The 22,614-nt window shown below is 48.7% G+C and overlaps 1 protein-coding gene across 2 annotated transcripts in view; it reads left to right on the top strand.

Moving 5' to 3' along the window:
- Window positions 1-22,614, top strand: part of LOC120913294 (estrogen-related receptor gamma-like) — a 101,043-nt gene that overhangs the window by 57,050 nt on the left and 21,379 nt on the right. For both annotated transcript variants that reach the window (XM_040323152.1, XM_040323151.1), the window contains exons 3-5: window positions 9,815-9,931; window positions 12,435-12,554; window positions 17,575-17,736. In XM_040323152.1, the coding sequence (XP_040179086.1) occupies window positions 9,815-9,931; window positions 12,435-12,554; window positions 17,575-17,736 (399 nt within the window). The remainder of the gene's footprint in view (window positions 1-9,814; window positions 9,932-12,434; window positions 12,555-17,574; window positions 17,737-22,614) is intronic.

Raw genomic sequence — 22,614 nt, forward strand, 5'->3', positions numbered from 1 at the left:
ACCATTTTTTTTTCACTTAACTTTATTGCTATTACACAGGAGAAAATCTTTCCCTGTGTAATAGCAATTGGAGGTGACAGGTTCTCTTTATTGACCCTGTCACCTCCAAAAACAGGAGTCCTAGCACTGTGCTAGAACTCCTGTAACAGCGGAGATGGGAAGAGCACAACTCACCCCTCTCACTGTGTACATCGGCAGCAGGGACAGGAGACAGGGGACTCCATGCCGCTGCTGCCCCCTCGGCTCCCTGCCGCCCCAAGGCCTGGCCTCTGTGGCCTTGTGGGAAATCCGGGCCTGCCTCCGGAAGATTTACCCCCCTTCCTGACCAGGCATTTTTTTTGTTATACGGCATTGTGTTACTTTAACTGACAATTGCGCGGTCGTGCAATGCTGTACCAAATTTTTTTCCCCCCACAAATAGAGCTTTCTTTTGGTGGTATTTGAACATCTTTGCATATTTTTTTTTAACCACTTGCCGACCAGCCCCCGTCATTACACTGTGGCTCTATTGCGCAAATCGCCGTAGATGTATGTCAGTTGGTGCAATAGATATAGTGGGCATGTGCACGGCGTGGATACGGAGCGGATACATGTGATCAGCGGCTACGATGTCCGCCGGCCACCCGCAATCGCTCCACAGAGAGCCAGTGCTCAATGCTCAATGTAAACAAACAGATCCCCGTTCTGACAGGGGAGAAGAGAGAGATTGTCTGTTTTTAGTGATCAGGAACAGCAATCTCTCTCCTCCTCCAGTTAGTCCACTCCCCCCACAGTTAGAAACACCTCCCAGGGAACACATTTAACCCCTTGATCACCACTAGTGTTAGCCCCTTCCCTGCCAGTGACATTTATACTAGGGTGACCAGACATCCCCGGTTTCAGGGGACAGTCCCTGGATTGAGGACACTGTGCCCAGACCAAGTCTGTCCCCAGTTTTGTCCCCGGATTTGATTTGAACAGGGGCTGGGGCAATTTCAAAGACATTCAGTGCAGAATTTAAAAAAAAAATCTGAATTACACACCCCTGCTCCGCCGCTCCTACTAGCTTAGGGGGTTGTATTGTTTTCCCACTATCTGTGCCCCTTTCTGATGATCATGTGCTGGTCGGAGCGGAGGGAATATTTTCGGGTGCATGCCCATTCCGCTTCTGTTCTTCTGCCTTGGCTCAAGTCCCGGCCAGCTGCCTGCCCGCCTATCTCCTTGCCTTGACTATGGTATAAATACATACACCCTTATCTGCTAAGACCCACATTTTACTCAACTTTTACCTTAAATAAATAACTGAGACCACTACTGTAATCTTTGGAGTAAAAACTGGCCGTAGCAGCCTCCATTTATTTTTAAATAACCTTTTTTAAATATTAAAGCACATTAAATAACATTTCCACACATAAACATAAGTAAACCTGAAACACAATATTAACACTACTGGTGCTGGACTTTGCAGGCACATTAAACCATTTTAACCATGCTAAAACTTTTATGAGCACTGCGATACCTAAATCTGGTCTTAGGCCTCAAGCCGAAAACCTGACTCAGAGACGACCTTACCTGACCGCAGTGCCCCTATTAACCCCTTCCCAGCTACACCTTGGTAGACTGGACTACCAGCCCCTTCAGAACCCATACCACCTCTGGGTAATGGCATCCACTTTAGGGTACTTTCTTCTCCTGCAAAGTCCAAAACACCCGCCGCCGCCACGACATCATAACTTCGCACCTGTGTGGAGAGACAGAAAAAAGAAAAAACAGGAAAGCACCCCAGACCACAAACACCATATCACATCCCCATTTTTACCCCCATAAACCAATCGCCCCCTCCAACCAACCAGCAAAAAAGGGAGGGTGGGTGGGAAACTTCGCCCCTCGTGCTGCTTAGCCCGGGAAGCGTGGGAGGGTGATTTATAACCTCCCCTCCCACCGCTCTCCTTCACTGCAACCCCTCCCACTGACCATGGCAGGGCTTTCCTTTAACCCCGTCATGGCCGGCCCTGCGCCTATGCTGTGGGTTTTTTGCTCCGGGCCTCTCTTGACTATGGTATAAATACATACACCCTTATCTGCTAAGACCCACATTTTACTCAACTTTTACCTTAAATAAATAACTGAGACCACTACTGTAATCTTTGGAGTAAAAACTGGCCGTAGCAGCCTCCATTTATTTTTAAATAACCTTTTTTAAATATTAAAGCACATTAAATAACATTTCCACACATAAACATAAGTAAACCTGAAACACAATATTAACACTACTGGTGCTGGACTTTGCAGGCACATTAAACCATTTTAACCATGCTAAAACTTTTATGAGCACTGCGATACCTAAATCTGGTCTTAGGCCTCAAGCCGAAAACCTGACTCAGAGACGACCTTACCTGACCGCAGTGCCCCTATTAACCCCTTCCCAGCTACACCTTGGTAGACTGGACTACCAGCCCCTTCAGAACCCATACCACCTCTGGGTAATGGCATCCACTTTAGGGTACTTTCTTCTCCTGCAAAGTCCAAAACACCCGCCACCAGCACCCAAAGGTAACTCCTTACCTTTGGGCGCCCCTCCACACCCTCAACGCTCGCTGGATCCCGTCTTGCAGGCCCAACACCCACATGTCAATCCCCACGTCGGTCAAATGTACTCCATCTTTCAGCTGATACCTCCACATATCCACCTCCAGCTCAGGGTGTCTAACCACCAAGCCCCCATTCCTGATCACAAACTTAGCCACGTCCCGATTGATCTTTCTCCTGGCCCTGTTCACGCCTTCCCACGATCTGGCCATCCGCCATGATGACCTGCCCACAATGTCGGACCATATCACTACCGTATCCGGGTAGGACATGCGAATTCGCAGAAAATCGAATTTGATGTCGCGTGCGACATCCAACATAGTACGAATCCCAAGGTCGTTGCCCCCCGCATGTATCAATAAAACATCCGGCGGGCGATCCAACCGTGCAAACTTGTGCACTTCCGGCACCACCCTGCTCCACAACATCCCCGGGAACCCCAACCACCGCACCATCGCTTCCTGTCTTGGGATCCCCAGCTGTCGACCGTCCGGTCGCCTATCTGCTCTTGCCGCCCCCCTATGAACGAAGGAGTGGCCCATTATCCAGACCAGCCCTTGTCCCGCACCTGAAAGACAGCAAGTAAGAAAACCATCACAAATAAGTCCCATCGGGAGACGAACCCCATCCCCGACCCCAACATGTTCCCTTAACCAAAAAACCCCCGTTCCACTCCCACCAACATTGGAAGTGGCCCCTTAACCTTCTTGGGACGTATGTTAACCTGCACCCCCACTCACCCCTAGTTCTACCAGGAGCTGGGGCCTAACATATAGTCGAAACCTCCTGGACTCCCATCTGCCAATCTTCTTCACCAATTCCTCATCCAAGCCACAACGGGCCGCTTCCGTCGCAGCCCCAATCCGAAAAGAATGCGCCGAGAACTCCTGAGCCACAAGGCCCAAAGCCCCCAGGCACCGTCTAAACACCGTCACGAATTGATACCGCGACAACGCCGTACCATCCTCATGCAGCAAAAAAGACCCGCCCAACTCCGGCCGTACGTCCAAAAATTCCTGCACCACCCTAACAGGGCATAATTCCGACCCCTCAATAGGGAAAACTCGCACCACTTTTCCCTTCCCTTTCTGGTCCGTCTTGGACCGACGTAGTAACATTTTCACCCCTTCTCGCGTCCATGCCACATCACCGGCCAACATGCCACCCTGTACCGTCTTCGAGGGGCTAACCAATTCCCCTATTCGAAAAGCTCCAAAAAACGCCAACGCGAACGCCACCCTAAACAATAACACCTCAAACTGGGACGAACAAACTGTCCCCAACTTTCCCATAATACCCTTCAATATTTCAAACGACACCGGGCGCCGAGAATCCGCCCGACGCCCCTGTTTCCTGTAACCTTTTAGGGCCTGCCGGACACAAAAGTCCTTCGTAAAGTCCGGACACCCTTGCCACTTAAACAGAAAAGCCAAGCCGGCCAATTTTTTGTCCAACATGGACTGAGACACCCCGGCCCCCATGTTCCTGGCCAAGAAATAAATCACCAATCCCTTGACCTCGGGACCGGCCGGGTCCACCTCGGCCTCCCTAACCAACGCCTGCCATTCTGCCCAAACCTTCTCATAAGCCCTCCAAGTGGTCACACTTACCGACTTTTTGATCCAACTGGAGACGATTCCAACGGAATCCTCCAAAGCCACTCCGGACAGGGTACCCCTTGCTCCTCTGCCTCCGGCGCCAGCTCCCGAAACCGGTCCCACTGAAAGCGAGACAGAGCGTCAGCCACTACATTCTCCACCCCCGGTAGATGCACCGCATACACAAATATGTTCATCTGCAAACAGCGCAGCACCAGGTGCCGTAATAGCCGAATAACTGGAGGAGAGGACGCCGTAACTCTGTTGATCACCTGGACCACCCCCAGATTGTCCCCATGGAACCGCACCTTCCGGTCCCGGAAGGCCGCCCCCCACAACTCTACTGCCAGCACCACCGGAAACAATTCCAACAGCACCAAGTTCTTTGTGAACCCCGCCTCCAACCAGGCCTGAGGCCAAGGGCCCGCACTCCATTGCCCCTGAAAGTATGCCCCAAAACCTGCGCCTCCGGCCGCATCCGTGAACAACTCCATGTCAAAGTTACTAACCGGACCGGACATCCACAATGCCCTGCCGTTGAAGGATTCCAAAAAGGAGTGCCACACCAACAAATCCTCCCTATGTTCTTTCCCCAGGCGCACATAGTGCCTGGGTGACCTGACCCCCGCTGTGGCCGCCGAAAGGCGCCTGCAAAAAACCCTCCCCATGGGGAGAATGCGGCACGCAAAGTTTAGCTTCCCCAGGAGCGACTGCAGCGCTCGGAGTTGCACTTTCCGCAAACCAACCATCTCCTGTATCTCAGCCTTGAGGCCTTCCAGCTTGTCCAGTGGCAACCTACATTCCATCACCTCCGAATCAATTACAATGCCCAAGAATTGGATGACCGATCTCGGTCCCTCCGTTTTCTCGGGCGCCAGCGGCACACCAAAACGCTCCGCAATGTGTTCCAGCGTGGCCAACAACACTGCGCAAATCCGTGACCCCGCCGGTCCAACGCAGAGAAAGTCGTCCAGATAGTGGATCACGGAGCTCACTCCAGACACATCCCGAACCACCCACTCCAGGAAAGAACTAAACCGTTCAAACAGCGCGCAGGAAATGGAGCAGCCCATCGGTAGGCACTTGTCTACGTAGAACTCCCCACCCCAATGGCAACCCAACAGCCGAAAACTATCCGGGTGGACCGGCAGGAGCCGAAACGCCGCCTCAATGTCCGACTTGGCCATCAAGGCCCCCCGGCCATACCGCCTAACCCAGCCCACCGCAGCGTCAAAGGAGGTGTAGCTCACCGTACACTCCTCCATGCTGATAGCGTCGTTAACCGACCCCCCCCTTGGAAACGACAAATGATGAATGAGCCGGAATTTGTTCGGCTCCTTCTTAGGCACCACCCCCAAAGGTGAAACCACCAAATCGTCCAAGGGAGGCGAAACAAATGGGCCCCCCATCCTGCCCAACGCCACTTCCTTCAGCAGTTTCTCCGAAACCACCTCCGGATGTTGTAACGCGGAACGCAAATTCTTTGCCACCGGGGGGACCACCGCCAACTTGCACGGAATGCTGAAACCCACGGAGAATCCCCTTTCCAACAACAGGGCGGCCGCCCTGTCAGGATATCTACCGAGAAACGGTCGCATCCTTTCCACCATCACCGGAGTCCTCCCTCTTACTTGAAGCATCTCCGGAACGGCCCTTGCCTTGTTTAAAACACCGGGAAGAGGGGTGATTGCCACCACAGCCGGAGCACTCGTGCTTGAACCGGCAAGACCCTCCGAACTTGCAGTTTCCTTCGTTGAACTGCCAGCAGACCCCCTTTTTCTTTCCGGCCGACTGTCCTGGGGAAGAGGTTCCACCGGCCCCCCCCTGAAAAAACGGCGTGGACGTCCGTGGGGCCGACATAAGCCGCATCCAAAGGCCGATGTCTTTAGTGTCCCACCTAATATCCGGCCTGATAGCCCGGCGTTGCCGGAACTGCTCATCATACCGGAGCCACCCAGTGCCCCCGTAGCACCGGTAGGCCTCGCTAATCGCCTCCTGGTAACTAAAAAGCGCCGAACAGTGTTCGGGGTTTTTCTCGCCGATCACGCTCGCCATGATCGAGTATGCCTGCGACCAGTTCGCAAAAGTTCTAGGTATAAGCCTATACCTCCTCTTCTCCTCGTCTTCTTTTTTGGACTCCTCCGGCTTAACCCTATCCAGGTTAAACTTTTCCAGCGGTAACAACGCAAATATCTCTACATATTCGCTCTTCCAAATCTTTTCCCGCACCTCCGGCTTCAAATGTGAACCCAGCGGTGCCTCATAACAGGTATACACCTCCCCTTTAGCTGCGTCCGCCAACCGGACCAAATCCCTCTTCTTTGCGGAATCGACCCCCGCATCTCCTTTATCCGCAGGCGGCACCCCATTCCCCGCTGCCACCGCCCCTACCTCTTGCCCCTTGTCCACAGGCACCACTGGCCCCGACACGGCGACCGCCACTGCAGGTGGCGTGACCCCGGACCCCCCCGCCGGACCCCATGCTGCCGCGGGGCTAACGGCGGGGCTGCTCCCCCCCTTCAGCTGGCTCACCAATGCTTCTAGGCCCACCAAAAACCGGTGCAAACCCCCATCCTCTCCCGACTGTTCCCCCAAGGCACCCGAACCCCCACTACTCGCCCCAGCGGGCACCCCTAAACGCCTACGGGGACCCCCCCGTCCCCCCACTGACACCCCCACATTTTGTACATTAGAAGACAAAGCCAAAAACGACTCACCGGGCTGTCTGGAAGCAATCCCATCAGCCGTCCGGCTTGGCTCCCGCGCTGCGACCTCCGTCCTGGGCACGACATCCTCCTCCGACAGCTCCCCTTCCGATCGATCTCCAGGGTGACCCTCCTCACCCGATGAAAGCCCACCAGGCGACTCGGGCCTGGGAGCCGTGGGCCCAGAGCTGGACTCGCTCTCGCTGCGCACCCTGGACCCGTGAACCGACTTCCTCGTTGCTTTCCTCGGTGCCTCGTACATTCTGCCGTCTTCCCCTCCCCCACGCTCCCTCACCACGGGGCTGGGTTGGAGGTGGCTAGCCGCGGATGCTGGGGAGCTAGCCACCGCAGGGACCGATGTGCGTTGCTGAGGCTCTCGGCCCTCCGGTGCAAAACCGGGGTTGGAGCCCGCATCCCTCCGATCGTCTCGCCGAGCGGACCTGGCCGCCGCAGAGGAGCCCCCTGGCCGCCCCCTCCCTGCCCCACGCTGCCGCTCAATGGTCTTCTCCTGGCGCCCCCCCGCCGCTGTACGTTTCGCTGGGGGGCCCGAGGGGGCCCGGATGGGGCTGCCCTCCCTCCTATGGGACCGGGTGGACGGACCAGGTGAATAACGCACAGGGGGCCGGGACACCCGTGAACGCGGGGTGTCCCCCCCCCCCCCCCCGGCCCGGTGAAATAGTCACATTGCCCCGCTCCGCAGGACGAGGCCCATGCGTTACTGTGGTGCCCCCCTCCCCCCCCCGGACGGGTGAAACAGACCTGGCATCCCCCTGTGGCATGAGCGGCCCCAGCAAGGACTGGAGCCACCCCTCTCCGCGGCGATCCGCCTCCTCCCTGAGCTGGGCGAGCATGGCCTCAACCCCGGACATGGTACCAGGCGGCTGGGTGGGAAAAAAATCAACTCCCCGGCTGCGGCCTAGCGGCGCTCGTTTTTTTTTTTTTTTTTTTTTTTTTGTATAGCTTGTACCTGTAGCAGGTAGCCTGGGCTAGCGCCCCCCGGTCGCGGCCTGCCTCTCAGCAGCGGTGTAGGTGGTAGCAGGAAAACGGGCCCACCCGGCGCCCCTGTAACAATCCGATCGCCCGAAAATTTAGCCCCCGGTCGCGGCCTGCCCCTCCCTGGAAGTTCTGGCAGAGCAAAGATGCCCAGCAGCTCTAAGTCCGTCGATCCCGCAAATAAAGCCCCCGGTCGCGGCCTACCTCCCCCGGATGGTTCTGGCAGAGCAACAGAGTCCCCAGCAGAAACTTCGCCCCTCGTGCTGCTTAGCCCGGGAAGCGTGGGAGGGTGATTTATAACCTCCCCTCCCACCGCTCTCCTTCACTGCAACCCCTCCCACTGACCATGGCAGGGCTTTCCTTTAACCCCGTCATGGCCGGCCCTGCGCCTATGCTGTGGGTTTTTTGCTCCGGGCCTCTCTTCCCTGGTGGAGTGATCTTGCTCCGCACCCCACCCAGTCGTAGCCGGGGCCCGGAGAGTGAGACTTGACAGGCTGTGAGGTGGGCGGTGACGGGCAGAAAGTCACTGATTGTTGCCATTACCAGTAAAAAAAAAAATATGTCCCCAGATTTCATTTTAAAAATCTGGTCACCTTAATTTATACAGTAACATAGCTCCCAACTGTCCCTGATGTCGAGGGACAGTCCCTAATTGGTCCCTCTGTCCCTCATTCGCCCTCATTTGTCCCTCATTTTGGTCTGATCTATATAGATGTATATAAAAAGCACTTTTTATGCATCAAGAATTAATAAAAAACTTTTTTAGTCCTATTACTCCTATACATCGAATAAGCGATCTTTAACTGCTTGCCGACCAGCCGCCGTATAACTGTTATACGGCGGCAGGTCGGCTCTGCTGGGCGAGAGTGCGTAGCTATACGTCACCTCGCCGAGCAGCCAATAGGGGCGCGCGCGCGCACGCACGCCCCCTGCTCGCCCCTGACGTCGACACGCGTGCCCGGCGGTCGCGATCACCGCCGGGCACCCGCGATCGCTCGTTGCAGAGCGAGAACCAGGAGCTGTGTGTGTAAACACACAGCTCCCGGTCCTGTCAGGGGGGGAAATGACCTACCGTCTGTTCATACAATGTATGAACAGCGATTTGTCATTTCCCCATGTCAGTCCACCCCCGCCTTCAGTTAGAACACACCCAGGGAACATGATTAACCCCTTCCTCGTCCCCTGGCGTTAACCCCTTCAATGCCAGTGGCATTTTTATGGTAATCAATGCATTTTTATAGCACTGATCGCTATAAAAATACCAATGGTCCCAAAAATGTGTCAAAAGTGTCCGTCATAATGTCGCAGTACCGATAAAAATCGCTGATCGCCGCCATTACTAGTAAAAAATAAATATTAAGAAAAATGCCATAAAACTATCCCCTATTTTGTAAACGCTATAACTTTTGCGCAAACCAATCAATAAACGCTTATTGCGATTTTTTTACGAAAAATATATAGACGAATACGTATCGGCCTAAACTGAGGAAAAAAATATTTTTTTTATATATTTTTGGGGGATATTTATTATAACAAAAAGTAAAAAATATTAATTTTTTTCAAAATTGTCGCTCTATTTTTGTTTATAGCGCAAAAACTAAAAACCGCAGAGGTGATCAAATACCACCAAAAGAAAGCTCTATTTGTGGGAAAAAAAGGACGCCAATTTTGTATGGGAGTCACGTCGCACGACCGCGCAATTGTCAGTTAAAGCGACGCAGTGCCGGATCGCAAACAGTGGCCTGGTCTTTGACCAGCAATATGATCCGGGGGTTAAGTGGTTAACTATTGGCTGGTGGTCACATGAGGCCCTCACCTTCTTGTAATGTTACTCAAAGAAGCCTCTTAATTTGGACTAGGTGGGCTGCCTTGGTGGCCCAGTAGCCCAATAAACACTTTCTTTTCATCCATGTGACTCTTTATTAACTATTGTACCTATCTGTTCTTCAGGTAACATAGAATACAGTTGTCCTGTGGTTAATGACTGTGAAATTACCAAACGGCGGAGGAAGTCTTGTCAAGCCTGTCGCTTCCGCAAGTGCCTGAAGGTTGGAATGATGAAGGAAGGTAGGTGCAGTAGAAGCCTTTGGGTCTCAAATAGATAACAACTTTCACGTCATTATTATTTGGATCTGAACTACAAAAAAGTTGACCTCAACACAAACACATTTAGACCCTTTGTAAATACGATGCTAGTATTGTAACAGAGATAGCTAGATTCAGGTAGAGTTAGGTCGGCGTATCAGTAGATACGCCGACCTAACTCAGAATCTGCGCCGACCTAAGTTTAAGTGTATTCTCAAACAGAGATACACTTAAACCTATCTAAGATACGACGGCTTGCGCCGTCCTATCTTAGGGTGCAATATTTAGGCTGGCCGCTAGGTGGTGCTTCCATTGCGGTCGGCGTACAATATGTAAATCATTAGATACGCCTATTCACGAACGTACGCCCGGCCGACGCAGTACAGATACGCCGTTTCCGTAAGAGATAGGCCGCCTAAAGTTAATGATGCCCCCTAGGTGGCGTAGCCAATGTTAAAATATGGCCGCCGTTCCTGCTTCGAATTTCGAACATTTTACGTTGTTTGCGTAAGTCGTCGGTGAATAGGGATTTACGTCATTTACGTCCACGTCAAAATCAATAGGCCCGTGCGGCGTACTTTGCCGCAATGCACACTGGGAAATGTAGTCGGACGGCGCATGCGCCGTTCCAAAAAAACATCAATAACGTAAGGTCAACACAAATTAACATAGAACACGCCCCCTCAGCCTATTTTGAATTAGGCGCCCTTACGCCCGCCCGCTTTAGGCTACGCCGCCGTAACTTAGCAGGTAAGTACTATGTGAATCATGTACTTGCCTCGCTAACTTACGGCGGCGTAGTCTAAACACGCTAAGCTACGCCGCCGCAAAGTTAGGACACCCTACGTGAATCTAGCTAAGAATGTGGAAGAGCTTGTTCCACTGCTCTGCTCTGAACGTCTCCAGAGTATTACCTTTGATCAAACACTTTAGAGCTGTATTGACGCTATTGATTATTACAGAGGCAAAAGCTGAGTTTGGGAAGTAGACGGTTTATCTGTGTGCTAGAAATGTACTGCAATATGTAAATGGACTCAGGCGGGTCACGTGAAGACAATAGTTTAAAACAATTAATTGTGTTTGGGTGGAAGGTAATAGAACATAATTTCTGTAAAAATAATAGGAAGCCAACGTGAAGATGGGCAGCTAACATTCTCAGAAAGAGAGATCAGAAATGGCGGCCTACATAATGTCTTATGACAGGTACATTTTAGGTAAAACTGTACAGTAAAACCTTGGATTGCGAGCATAATTCGTTCCGGAAGCATGCTTGTAGTCCAAAACACTTGTATATCAAAGCAAATTTCCCCATAAGAAATAATGGAAACTTGGATGAATCGTACCACAACCATTTATTCATAAGTCCTTCAGTTTATAGTCCATATAAAAAGATTATAGCAATGTGATAAGTTGTGTAACCATAAAATGTTCATCCACAAATGGAAGCCTCCACAAGGGGATTAGAAGCAAAATCCAGCAGGAGCCACAGAGTATAAAAGAGAAGAGAGGCGCCTCTAAGTCTAGCAATATGGTCACATTTAATGAAGGTACAACATGTAGCAACTCACATGATTGGTGATTAAAAGTGGCACATCTTAGTATGCAAGTATCCAGGGTAAAGCTGTCCACATAGACCGTCGTCCAGACCGCCGCCTCTCACCGCTGTCTGTCTGCAATCGCGACCGGGAAGACTACCCTGTAGTAGAGTGATCTAAAAATAAGGCTTGAACCGTGGAGCGCAGCATGAAAGGGACGTCTTTGATGGCGGTGAGGAGGACGGTCTATGTGGACAGCTTTACCCCAGATACCTGCATACTTAGATGTGCCTCCTTTAATCATTAACCATGTGAGGTGCTAAATGTTGTACCTTCTATAAATTTAACCATATTGCTACACTTAGAGGCACTTCTCTTCTCTTTTATACTTAATTGTGTCAATGACCCAGCATGCCCTCAGTCAATGACATCACAAGGGGGTGGGTTCACCAGGTGGCATCACCGGATGGCCCCTGCCCCTCAGTTATTAAAAAGCAGGATCTGGGGGCCGCCTTGTTAAAGGGGACTTCCAGATTCCGATAAGCCCCCTGCCCGCAGACCCCCAAAACCACCTGCCAGGGTTGTGGGGAAGAGGCTCTTGTCCTTGAATTATTTTTCCCATCATGGGCATGAGTGGGGCCCCAGGTCAAGTTTTGCCTAAGGCCTCACAAAGCCTAGAGCCGTCTTTGAAATAAGATGCAATGTTGGCAATAAATGAATCAGACCTTGCCACAGGATATTTATTGGAAGCTGGTGGTTCGTTCAGCCCATCATCATTTGCCAGAAACTGATATACATTTTGAGCAGACTGAAAACCACCTTATCTACAGGCACCATATTGAGCGCACATAGGGGAAGCCACACAACTGCAGATATGATAACTAGTAATGCAAAGAGAATGCAGTGTTGAGTTTGACTTTTAATTAAAGATATGAAACTTTTGGTCCTAGGAGTGAGACTGGATCGGGTGCGAGGTGGGAGGCAAAAGTACAGACGCCCGGTGGAAGCTGAAGCTCCAGACCCTTGCAGTTTTCTCAACACCCTTCACTCACTACCTGGAAAGAAGACAAGTAGGTATCAAGGAGCATTTAAAAGTATTAGCATGTAAGACCCCATTCCTGAAGTGTGGAAGATTTCCATGTCAAGCGTAGAGGGCCCTTTTGTGAAGTGAAGGGGGGATTACTACACATTCACTTGCATACTGTTGCATCCCTTGAATAATACTGAGAGTTTTCAGACTGCACAATTAGCCAGTGCCTCAGGTTGTGTCTTGTAACAATCCATACACTTGATGAGCAGGGGGAAATGAGACTCGGCCCCAGCCTGTGCATAACCAGACCAGCTCCTACCTTATCATGGGAGGTTCAGCTCAATCTCTGCATTTGCGGACCATGCTAAGCAGGGCAATAACTTCTCCGAAGGATGTGGAGACTTTGCAAAAAGATCTAAACAAATTAATGGGGTGGGCAACTACATGGCAAAAGAGGTTTAATGTAGAAAATGTTTAAATAATACATTTGGGTGGCAAAAATACAAATGCAATTTATACACTGGGGGGAGAACCTCTGGGGGAATCTAGGATGGAAAAGACCTGGGGGTCCTAGTAGATAATAGGCTCAGCAATGGCATGCAATTCCAAGCTGCTGCTAACAAAGCAAACAGAATATTGGCATGCATTAAAATGGGGATTAACTCCAGAGATTAAATGATAATTCTCCCGTTCTATAAGACTCTGGTCCGGCTGCACCTGGAGTATGCTGTCCAGTTCTGGGCACCAGTCCTCAGGAAGGATGTACTGGAAATGGAGCGAGTACAAAGAAGGCTAAAAAGCTAATAAAGGGTGTGGAAGATATTATTTATGAGGAAAGGCTGCGAGCACTGAACTTATTCTCTCTGGAGAAGAGACGCTTGGGAGGGGATCTACTTTCAATTTACAAATACTGTACTGGTGACCCCACAATAGGGATAAAACATTTTTGCGGAAGGGAGTTTAACAAGACACATGGCCACTCATTAAAATTAGAAGAAAAGAGGTTTAACCTTAAACTACGTAGAGGGTTCTTTACTGTAAGAGCGGCAAGGATGTGGAATTCCCCTCCACAGGCGGTGGTCTCATCACTGGGCATCGATTGTTTCAAGAAACTATTAGATAAGCACCTGAACGACCACAACATACGGGGATATACAATGTAATACTGACATATAATTACACACATAGGGCCAGATTCACAGAAGTACGCCGGCGTATCTACTGATACACCGGCGTACTTTCAAATTTACAGCGTCGTATCTTTAGTTTGAATCCTCAAACCAAGATACGACGGCTTCTGGCTTCGATCCGACAGGCGTACGGCTTTGTACGCCTTCGGATCATAGGTGCAATACTTCGGCGCCCGCTGGGTGGAGTTTGCGTCGTTTTCCGCGTCGGGTATGCTAATTAGCTTTTTCCGGCGATCCACGAAGGTATGCGCGACCGTCGCATTCTCTTACGTCGTCGCTAGTCGGCTTTTCCCGGCGTATAGTTAAAGCTGCTATTTCGTGGCGTATAGATAGACCTGCCATGTTAAAGTATGGCCGTCGTTCCCGGGTCGAATTTTTTTTTTTTTTGGCGTAAGTCGTCCGTGAATAGGAAAGGACCTAACTCACATCTACGTCGGTGCGACGTCATTTCGCGCAAAGCACGGCAGGAAATTTCAAAACGGAGCATGCGCAGTACGTTCGGCGCGGGAACGCGCCTAATTTAAATGATCCACGCCCCCTACCCGGATCATTTGAATTAGGCGGGCTTGCGCCGGAGGCATTTAGGCTACGCCCCCGCAACTTTACAGGCAAGTGCTTTGTGAATCAAGCACTTGCCCGTAAAACTTGCGGCGGCGTAACGTAAATGCGATACGTTACGCCGCCGCAGATGTACCTGAATCTGGCCCATAGGTTGGACTTGATGGACTTCCGTCTTTTTTTCAACCTCACCTACTATGTAACTATGTAAGGTTTCTTCTCTGGGAGTCTACTTCATTCTGACTCCTCACATGGCTACCAGACCAAGAGTCATATTGTCTCCGCAGGATAGCCACTTTTGTATGGATGATGCACACCTTGCTTCCAATCCACCGTTCATTCCCCAACCAGCACTTACTGGTAGTCTCTTCATGTCCCACTGACAGCACCACTGGATATAAGAAACAGACACTTTTTCACGCTGAGGAACTTTTACTGAAAACTTCTTAATGTAGAATACATTTTATTGTTATTATTATTATTATTATTATTAGACATTTACTGTATATAGAGCTAATAGTTTTACAGTTCATTACAACATGAGGGCAGACAGTACAGTTACAATACAATATAATACAGGTGAAATCAGGGGGCCCTGCTCATTAGTGCTTACAATCTAAAAGGGAGGTTCAAGTGATTCAAAAGGTAATACATGCGGGGGATGAGCTGATGGAGAAAGTGGAAATACAATTTTTAGGTGGAGGTGGGATAGGCTTTTCTGAGGAGAAGAGTTTTAAGGGAACCATCTAAAAGTAGACAGAGCAGGAGATAGTCGGACAGAGTGGGGTAGAGAATTCCAAAGAATGGGAGAGGCTCGGGAGAAGTCCTGGAGGCAAGCATGGGAGGAGGTGACAAGGGAACTAGAGAGTAGAATGTCTTGGGTGGAACAAAGAAGACGATTTGGTTGGTATTTTTGAGACTAGATAAGTGATGAAGCTGGGGGTTGAGTTGTGGATGGCTTTGTAAGTTATTGTTAGTATTTTGAATTTAATTTGTCAGTGAGTCGCAGCCAATGGAGGATTTGGCAGAGAGGGGTGGCAGACACTAAACGATTGGTAAGGTGGATGAGTCTGGCAGCAGCATTTATGATGGACTGAAGGGGGGATAGCCTACTGTATGTAAAGCTGCCTGGTACACACTAGGGGCCATATTCCCGTAGTTTTTGGGCGGGCGTCGCGTAAGCCATTTACACTCCGCCGCCCCAACCTACAGGAGCAAGTGCTGTATTCCCCAAACACTTCCCCCGTAGTTTGGGGCGGCGTGGTGTAAATGGCCCGGCGTATAGCAGCGTAAATCCAAGGGGGCGGCTTGTATTTAAATTAAGCGCGCCCCCGATTCTAACAAACTGCGCATGCGCCGGGCTTAAAATAGCCCAGTGCGCATGCTCCAGTTCTCGGTGTAAAACGTCAATGACACCGACGTGTGCGTCATTGACGTAAAGTCGTATTCGCGGATGACTTAGTAAAACGACGTACCCGACGGGAAAACACGACGCGGACCCGACGCCATACTTAACATGGCCTACGTGGGACTGGCGTAAGGTTACCCCTCATATAGCAGGGGTAACCTTACACCTACGCAAACGACGTTAGCGACGGTTACGCGACGCGATTTCGTACGTGAAACGGCGTATCAGGCTCATTTGCATAAACAAATGAGACCTGAACGTAAACGCCACCTAGCGGCCGGCGGAGTAATTACATTTAGGATCTGACAGTGTAAGTGTCTTACACTAGTCGGATCCTAGCCTAAATCCGGCGTATATTGTTTTGTGAATACAAAACAATGATACGCCGGCGGGAATTTCGAATTACGTCGGTGTATCAGTAGATACACCGGCGTAACTTGTTTAAGAATATGGCCCTAGTAGTTCTTTTTTGTTCAGCCCAGCCTTTCTTTGGTCATGCCCCTTCAACAGAAGCTGGCCAAATGTCTGGCTTCTGTCAGACCGGCTGTCGTACACACGGACTGAATTTCGGCTGGTTCAATAAAAAAACAGATATTTGGCCTGTATGTACTAGGCTTAAAGGTAAGCCAATGAGAAGGGAGTTGCAGTAGTCAAGGCGAGAGATGACCAGGGAGTAAACTAGGAGCTTTTTGCTGTCATTGGGAAACAAAAGAAGCGGGATGGGGATGTGAGGGCAATTGCTGAAGCTGACCAAACACCCACCGCATAGAAAATTGTAATGGACTATCTCGGTACTGATACAACACAATATTTTACATATAAAAAGTTAGTTTAATACACATAAAAAAGTAACAAATATTACAATAAGATACAGGATACATATAATGAAATACAATCAATAACAAACATCATAACTTAGCGCATAATATAATATAGAATATAGAGACCCACCATCCCAGAAGGTCAAGACCGGCTATATAAGCAGGCCACTCAAAATAACCACTTATGAAGTGGAGATAGACAGGTCTTTTCCTCAACTAGTTTCGCGGAATGGAACCACTTCTTCAGGAGGAGTTGTCTAAGAAACAAATATTACAATAAGATACAGGATACATATAATGAAATACAATCAATAACAAACATCATAACTTAGCGCATAATGTAATATAGAATATAGAGATCCACTAACCCAGAAGGTCAAGACCGGCTCAATAAGCAGGCCACTCAAAAAGGTTCCCCCCGCAGCGGATAGGGGGGATTGTGCGTGACACAATCTGATTAGAAAGAATATAATTAATAATGTATACCCAAAGTTAAAACTAATTAAATCGGTATAGTGCTCAAGCCGTGGTAACATCTTTAGGTGGATCACCAGGGGGTGGGAGAGCATTGGAAGGGAGGAACAAGTAGGGGAGGGGCAGAAATGAAAAAAAATGAAAAAGAAAGAGGGGAAGGGGAAAAGGAAAGAGAATCGGGGGGGGGGGAGAAGGAAGAAAGGGGGGTGGGGAGTAAAGAAGCAAGGGGAAAGGAAGGGAGGGGGGAAAGGGGGGAAGAAAGGAAAGAAAATGTATGGGGGGAGGAGAAGGGAGGGGGGAAACAGTAGAGGGGAATGAGGGGGAAGGGAAGGGAGGACGGGGAGGGAGAGGGGAAGAAGGGGAGGGGAAGGAAGGAAAGTGTCATTGGTTAGGAAGGGATGTATTTTGGAGATGTTGCGGTGGAGGTGGCAAGCTAGGGACAGTGATTGGATGTGGAGCCGAAATGAGAGTTCAGAGTCCAGGATAACACTGGAGAACCTTGGCATGCGGGGACATCTTGATCAGTAATTCAATGCTCTGGGATAAGAGCTGTGGGTTGTGCTAGCTTTTCAATTAACAGTCCTCCTTCTTCTCTCTGACCTCTTACAGCAAATAAAGTGGTGTCACATTTGGTTTTGGTTGAACCCGGAGAGATATATGCCAGCCCTGACCTCAACCTTCCAGACAGCGACCTGCGTACACTGACTACACTGTGTGAGCTAATCAATCGCGAGCTGCTTATCACCATTGGCTGGGCCAAGCACGTCCCAGGTAAAAGGCATCATTGACACATGAGCTTTGTCATTAAATATTAATGCTAAGAAAAAAATATCTAATGGATTAAAGAGATCCTATAGTTTTTCTAAAAAAAAAAAGAAAAAAAAATATTTTTAGAATAAACGGAATCAGTGATCACATTAATTCAAATAATCTTATAAACCTGTGTCAATGTTTTACAATTATTATTTTCTCTGTACTACCTGTAAAATATATAAGTCAAAGCACAATAAAAAATGCTTTAAAAATGGCGGAATCTCAAAGTGATAATTTAAAACGGTGGTTCACCCTAAATAACAAGATTCTACCATTAAATCAAGCATACTAGCGCGAGCTACAGTATGCCTTTATTTATTTTTTTGGCGCAGTTTAATCCCATAGTGAAGTTTCAGACCCCCCGCGGGGAATGGGCGTTCCTATGGAGAGGGAAGATGATTGCCGGCCGGCTATGGCGTGTCACGCTTCCCGAAAATAGCCGGAGTAGGTCTCGGCTCTTCACGGCGCTATATGGCGCCTGTGCACAGACTAGGCGCAGGCGCCGTGAAGAGCCAAGTCCTATTTCGGCTATTTCCGGAGAAGCGTGACACGCCATAGCCGGCCGGCAATCATCTTCCCTCTGCATAGGAACGCCCATTCCCCGCGGGGAGTCTGAAACTTCACTACGGGATTAAACTGTGAGTACGGCGCCAAAAAATAAAATAAAGGCATACTGTAGCTCGCGCTACTATGCTTGATGGCATGCTAGAAAAAAAAAAAACATTTTAGGGTGAACCCCCGCTTTAAGGAATTAAAATGATCAACGATGGCCAACGAATATAAACCAAAGCCTGATATGATAGCAACTGGCAAAAACGTATCACGACCATTTTACAAATTAGGTCCCAAAGTTCATTCCTTTAGCTTGTTATAAATCAGTGCCAGAGAGACAGCGTGCAATTTGACATGAAAAACTTTCACATACACAGTAGTTTTTAAGCAATAAATAATTTTGTAGCCGTAAAATCAGGCTGGCTTCTGTCATCAAGGTAAATTGAGTTTTGCTCCACTGTACCTTACCCACGCGTTGGGTTAACAAGACGCATTGTGGCGGGTGATGGTTCCCCTCTAGGATGGGTTCTGCGCTATCATCCTGCAGGATCTATTGAGTGCCTCAGAAAAGGACACAGATTATCATCTCCGAGTTAATAGTATTCAGGGTCTCTTCAGCATGTGTGACATGGCAGAGCCCTCTCCTGTGATAGCAATCTCCAATATTTCCCAATTAAACTCGGCACTCAGGTTTATAAAGAAACAATTGTATGGCCATGGTTTGAAAAAGGCAAGTAATGGAGGTTGACACTACAAAGAGCAACTAATTGAAAAGCAAGGGAGAGTGTGACAGGCCAAGGGAGGTTCAAGCTGATATCCTCAGAACAACCCAACCTCTCTTCAGTAGAGGTTATTGGGGGAGGTGGAATATGATGCAGAACCCAGATTTCTGCTTGTAACAGGGGCAGCACCAGGTTTGGAGTTGGGGGCACTAGTCCTTAGCCCATGCTACTAAAAATAGCTTAACCATTATGCCGCGTACACACGATCGGTTAAACCGATGAGAATGGTCTGATGGACCGTTTTCATCGGTCAAAACTGATCCTGTGTGGGCGCCATCGGTTAGTTAACCATCAGTTAAAAAAAAGGCAACTTGTTTTAAAATTAACCGATGGATTCCTAACCGATAGGACAAAACCGATCGTTAGTAGGCACGACCATTGGTTAAAAATCCATGCATGCTCAGAATCAAGTCGACGCATGCTTGGAAGCATTGAACTTATTTTTTTTCAGCACGTCGTTGTGTTTTACATCACCGCGTTCTGACACGGTCGTTTTTTTAACCAATGGTGTGTAGGCGCGACGGACCATCAGTCAGCTTCATCGGTTAACCTATGAATACGGTCCATCGGTCCGTTCTCTTCGGATGGACTGATCGTGTGTACGCGGGCATTAGGCAACTATCCCATTTTTAAGGAAGATCTTTAACACTACTGGTCACCTACTTCAGGTAGAAAGAGAGGCCCGAAGTGTGACCGCAGGTATGCAGGGAGGGTCGGCATGACAGGGGTTAACTTGGTTCCCGGGGAATGGCTTAGGGGAGAGCTGGGAGGTCGTGTGATTGGCTCTTAAGCCTCGTACACACAGGCCAGAATCTCATCAGGAAAAAAACTTTGTTTTTCCTGACGAGATTCTTGGCAAGAATCTCTTGCCGCCCGAGTGTACAGACTCTCCTTTCAAAAGAACCGCGGTTCTCTTGAAAGGCAAGAACGCAGTGACGTCATCGCGTACGACGAGCTTGCCCTATAACATAGCAAATCTTTGCCTATGGAGTTCATGCCCACTTTGAGTGCTAAATTAGAGTAGGGTTATAGATAGGGGATTAGTTTGAATGTGAAGGGTAGTGTAGCACCCTCTGGTGTGCTAGTGTATATAGTTGTTAGTGTAGGAAAATTTGGCCTGGCTGTGAGCCAGGCCTAGGCTGAATCTGGGTCAGGGCTGAGTGACCCAGCAGGCAGCATCTCTGGTGACTCCCCTTGCTTTCTGGAACCTTGGATAAGCTTCCAGAAGTAGAGGGTGGAGTCTAGGAGGAGCTGCTTGGAGTATCCTTCCTGGAGGCACAGGTGCGAGGACAGTGGGAGAAGGGCAGCACATGACCAAAAAAGTCAGCTGGGTGGGCTGGTGAGTGATCAGTCTATGAGGACTGTGGAGATGTAGCCAAGAGGGCTAGTGAAAAGGGGCAGCTGCAGCCAGGTGGGCTGGCAGTGCCTGAAGAGGTGGTGCTGGGATCAGTGATGTAAGCTGGAGACTGACTTTTGCTACACACCTAAAGGGGCCCTGGGTTCCTGCCTATAACAGGCCTGTTATCATTGTGCCAGCGGAGTTCTGCAAGCAATGTGTGTTGGAGAAGGCAGAGGAGTGTACAGTCGATATAAAAAGTCTACACACCCCTGTTAAAATGTCAGGTTTCTGTGATGTAAAAAAAATTAGACAAAGATAAATCATTTTGGAACTTTTTCCGCCTTTAATGTGAACTATAAACTGTACAACTCAGTTGAAAAATAAATTGAAATCTTTAGGTGGAGGGAAGTAAACATAAAAAACAAAAATAATATGGTTGCATAAGTGTGCACACCCTTAAACTAATACTTTGTTGAAGCAACTTTTGATTTTATTACAGCATGGCACATCTTGACTTGGCAATATTTGCCCACTCTTCTTTTGCAAAAACACTCCAAATATGTCAGATTGTGAGGGCATCTTCTGTGCACAGCCCTCTTCAGATGACCCCACAGATTTTTAATTGGGTTCAGGTCTGGGCTCTGGCTGGGCCATTCCAAAACTTTATTCTTCTTCTGGTGAAGCCATTCCTTTGTTGATTTGGATGTATGTTTTAGGTTGTTGTCATGCTGAAAGATTAAGTTCCTCTTTATGTTCAGCTTTCTAACAGAAGCCTGAAGGTTTTGTGTAAATATTGACTGGTATTTGGTACTGTTTATAATTCCCTCTACCTTGACCAAGGCCCCTGTTCCAGCTGAAGGAAAACAGCCCCAAAGCAAGATTCTGCCACCACCATGCTTCACTGTGGGTATGGTGATCTTTTGGTGATGTGCAGTGTTGTTTTTGTGCCAAACATATCTTTTGGAATTATGGCCAAAAAGTTCAACCTTGGTTTTATCAGACCATAGCACATTTTCCTACATGCTTTTGGGAGACTTCAGATAGCTTGGATGCTTTTCTTCATGAGAAAAGGCTTCCATCTTGCCACTCTACCTCATAGCCCAGACATATGAAGAATAAGGGTTATTTTTATCACATGTACCACACAGCCAGTACTTGCCAGATATTCCTGCAGCTCCTTTAATGTTGCTGTAGGCCTCTTGGCAGCCTCCCTGACCAGTTTTTTTCTTGTCTTTTCATCGATTTTGGAGGGACGTCCAGTTCTTGGTAATGTCAATGTTGTGCCATATTTTCTCCACTTGATGATGACTGCCTTCACTGTGTTCCATGGTATATCTAATGCCTTGGAAATAATTTTGTACCTTTCTCCTGACTGATAGCTTTTAACAATGAGATCCCTCTGATGCTTTGGAAGCTCACTGCGGACCATGGCTTTTGCTGTAGGATGCGACTAAGAAAATGTCAGGAAAGACCTACTAGAACAGCTGAACATTATTTGGGGTTAATCAGGGGCACTTTAAATGAGGGCAGTGTGTACTGACTCCTATTTAACATGAGTTTGAATGTGATTGCTTTATTCTGAACACAGCTACAAGAGGGTGTGCATACTTAAGTAACCACATTATTTTATTTTTGCTTCCCAACCCTTTTTCAATTGAGTTGTACAGTTTATAGGTCACATTAAAAGTGGAACAAGTTCTGAAATGGTTTATCTTTGTCTCATTTTTTTACATCACAAAAACCTGACATTTTAACAGGGGTGTGTATACTTTTTATATTCACTGTATATAGACCGTTACAGTATATAGGAAAAGTTGTCCCTGAAGTTGTCTAAGGCGATAATACTCCTATTCCCTATCCAAGTTTTAATCTCTTTAATAAAATAACAAAATGCAGTGCTGGACTGTTTTCTTGGCCAGATTCAGAGAGAGTGGCGTATCAGTAGATACGCCGACGTAACTCTGAATCTGCGCCGTCGTAAGTTTAAGTGTATTCTCAAACTGAGATACACTTAAACCTAGCTAAGATACGACAGCCTGCGCCGTCGTATCTTAGGGTGCAATATTTAGGCTGGCCGCTAGGTGGCGCTTCCGTTGAGTTCGGCGTAGAATATGTAAATGACTAGATACGCCTATTCACGAACGTATGTGCGCCCGTCGCAGT

The sequence above is a fragment of the Rana temporaria genome, chromosome 9, assembly GCF_905171775.1.
Source record: "Rana temporaria chromosome 9, aRanTem1.1, whole genome shotgun sequence".
In the NCBI taxonomy this organism is placed as follows: domain Eukaryota; kingdom Metazoa; phylum Chordata; class Amphibia; order Anura; family Ranidae; genus Rana; species Rana temporaria.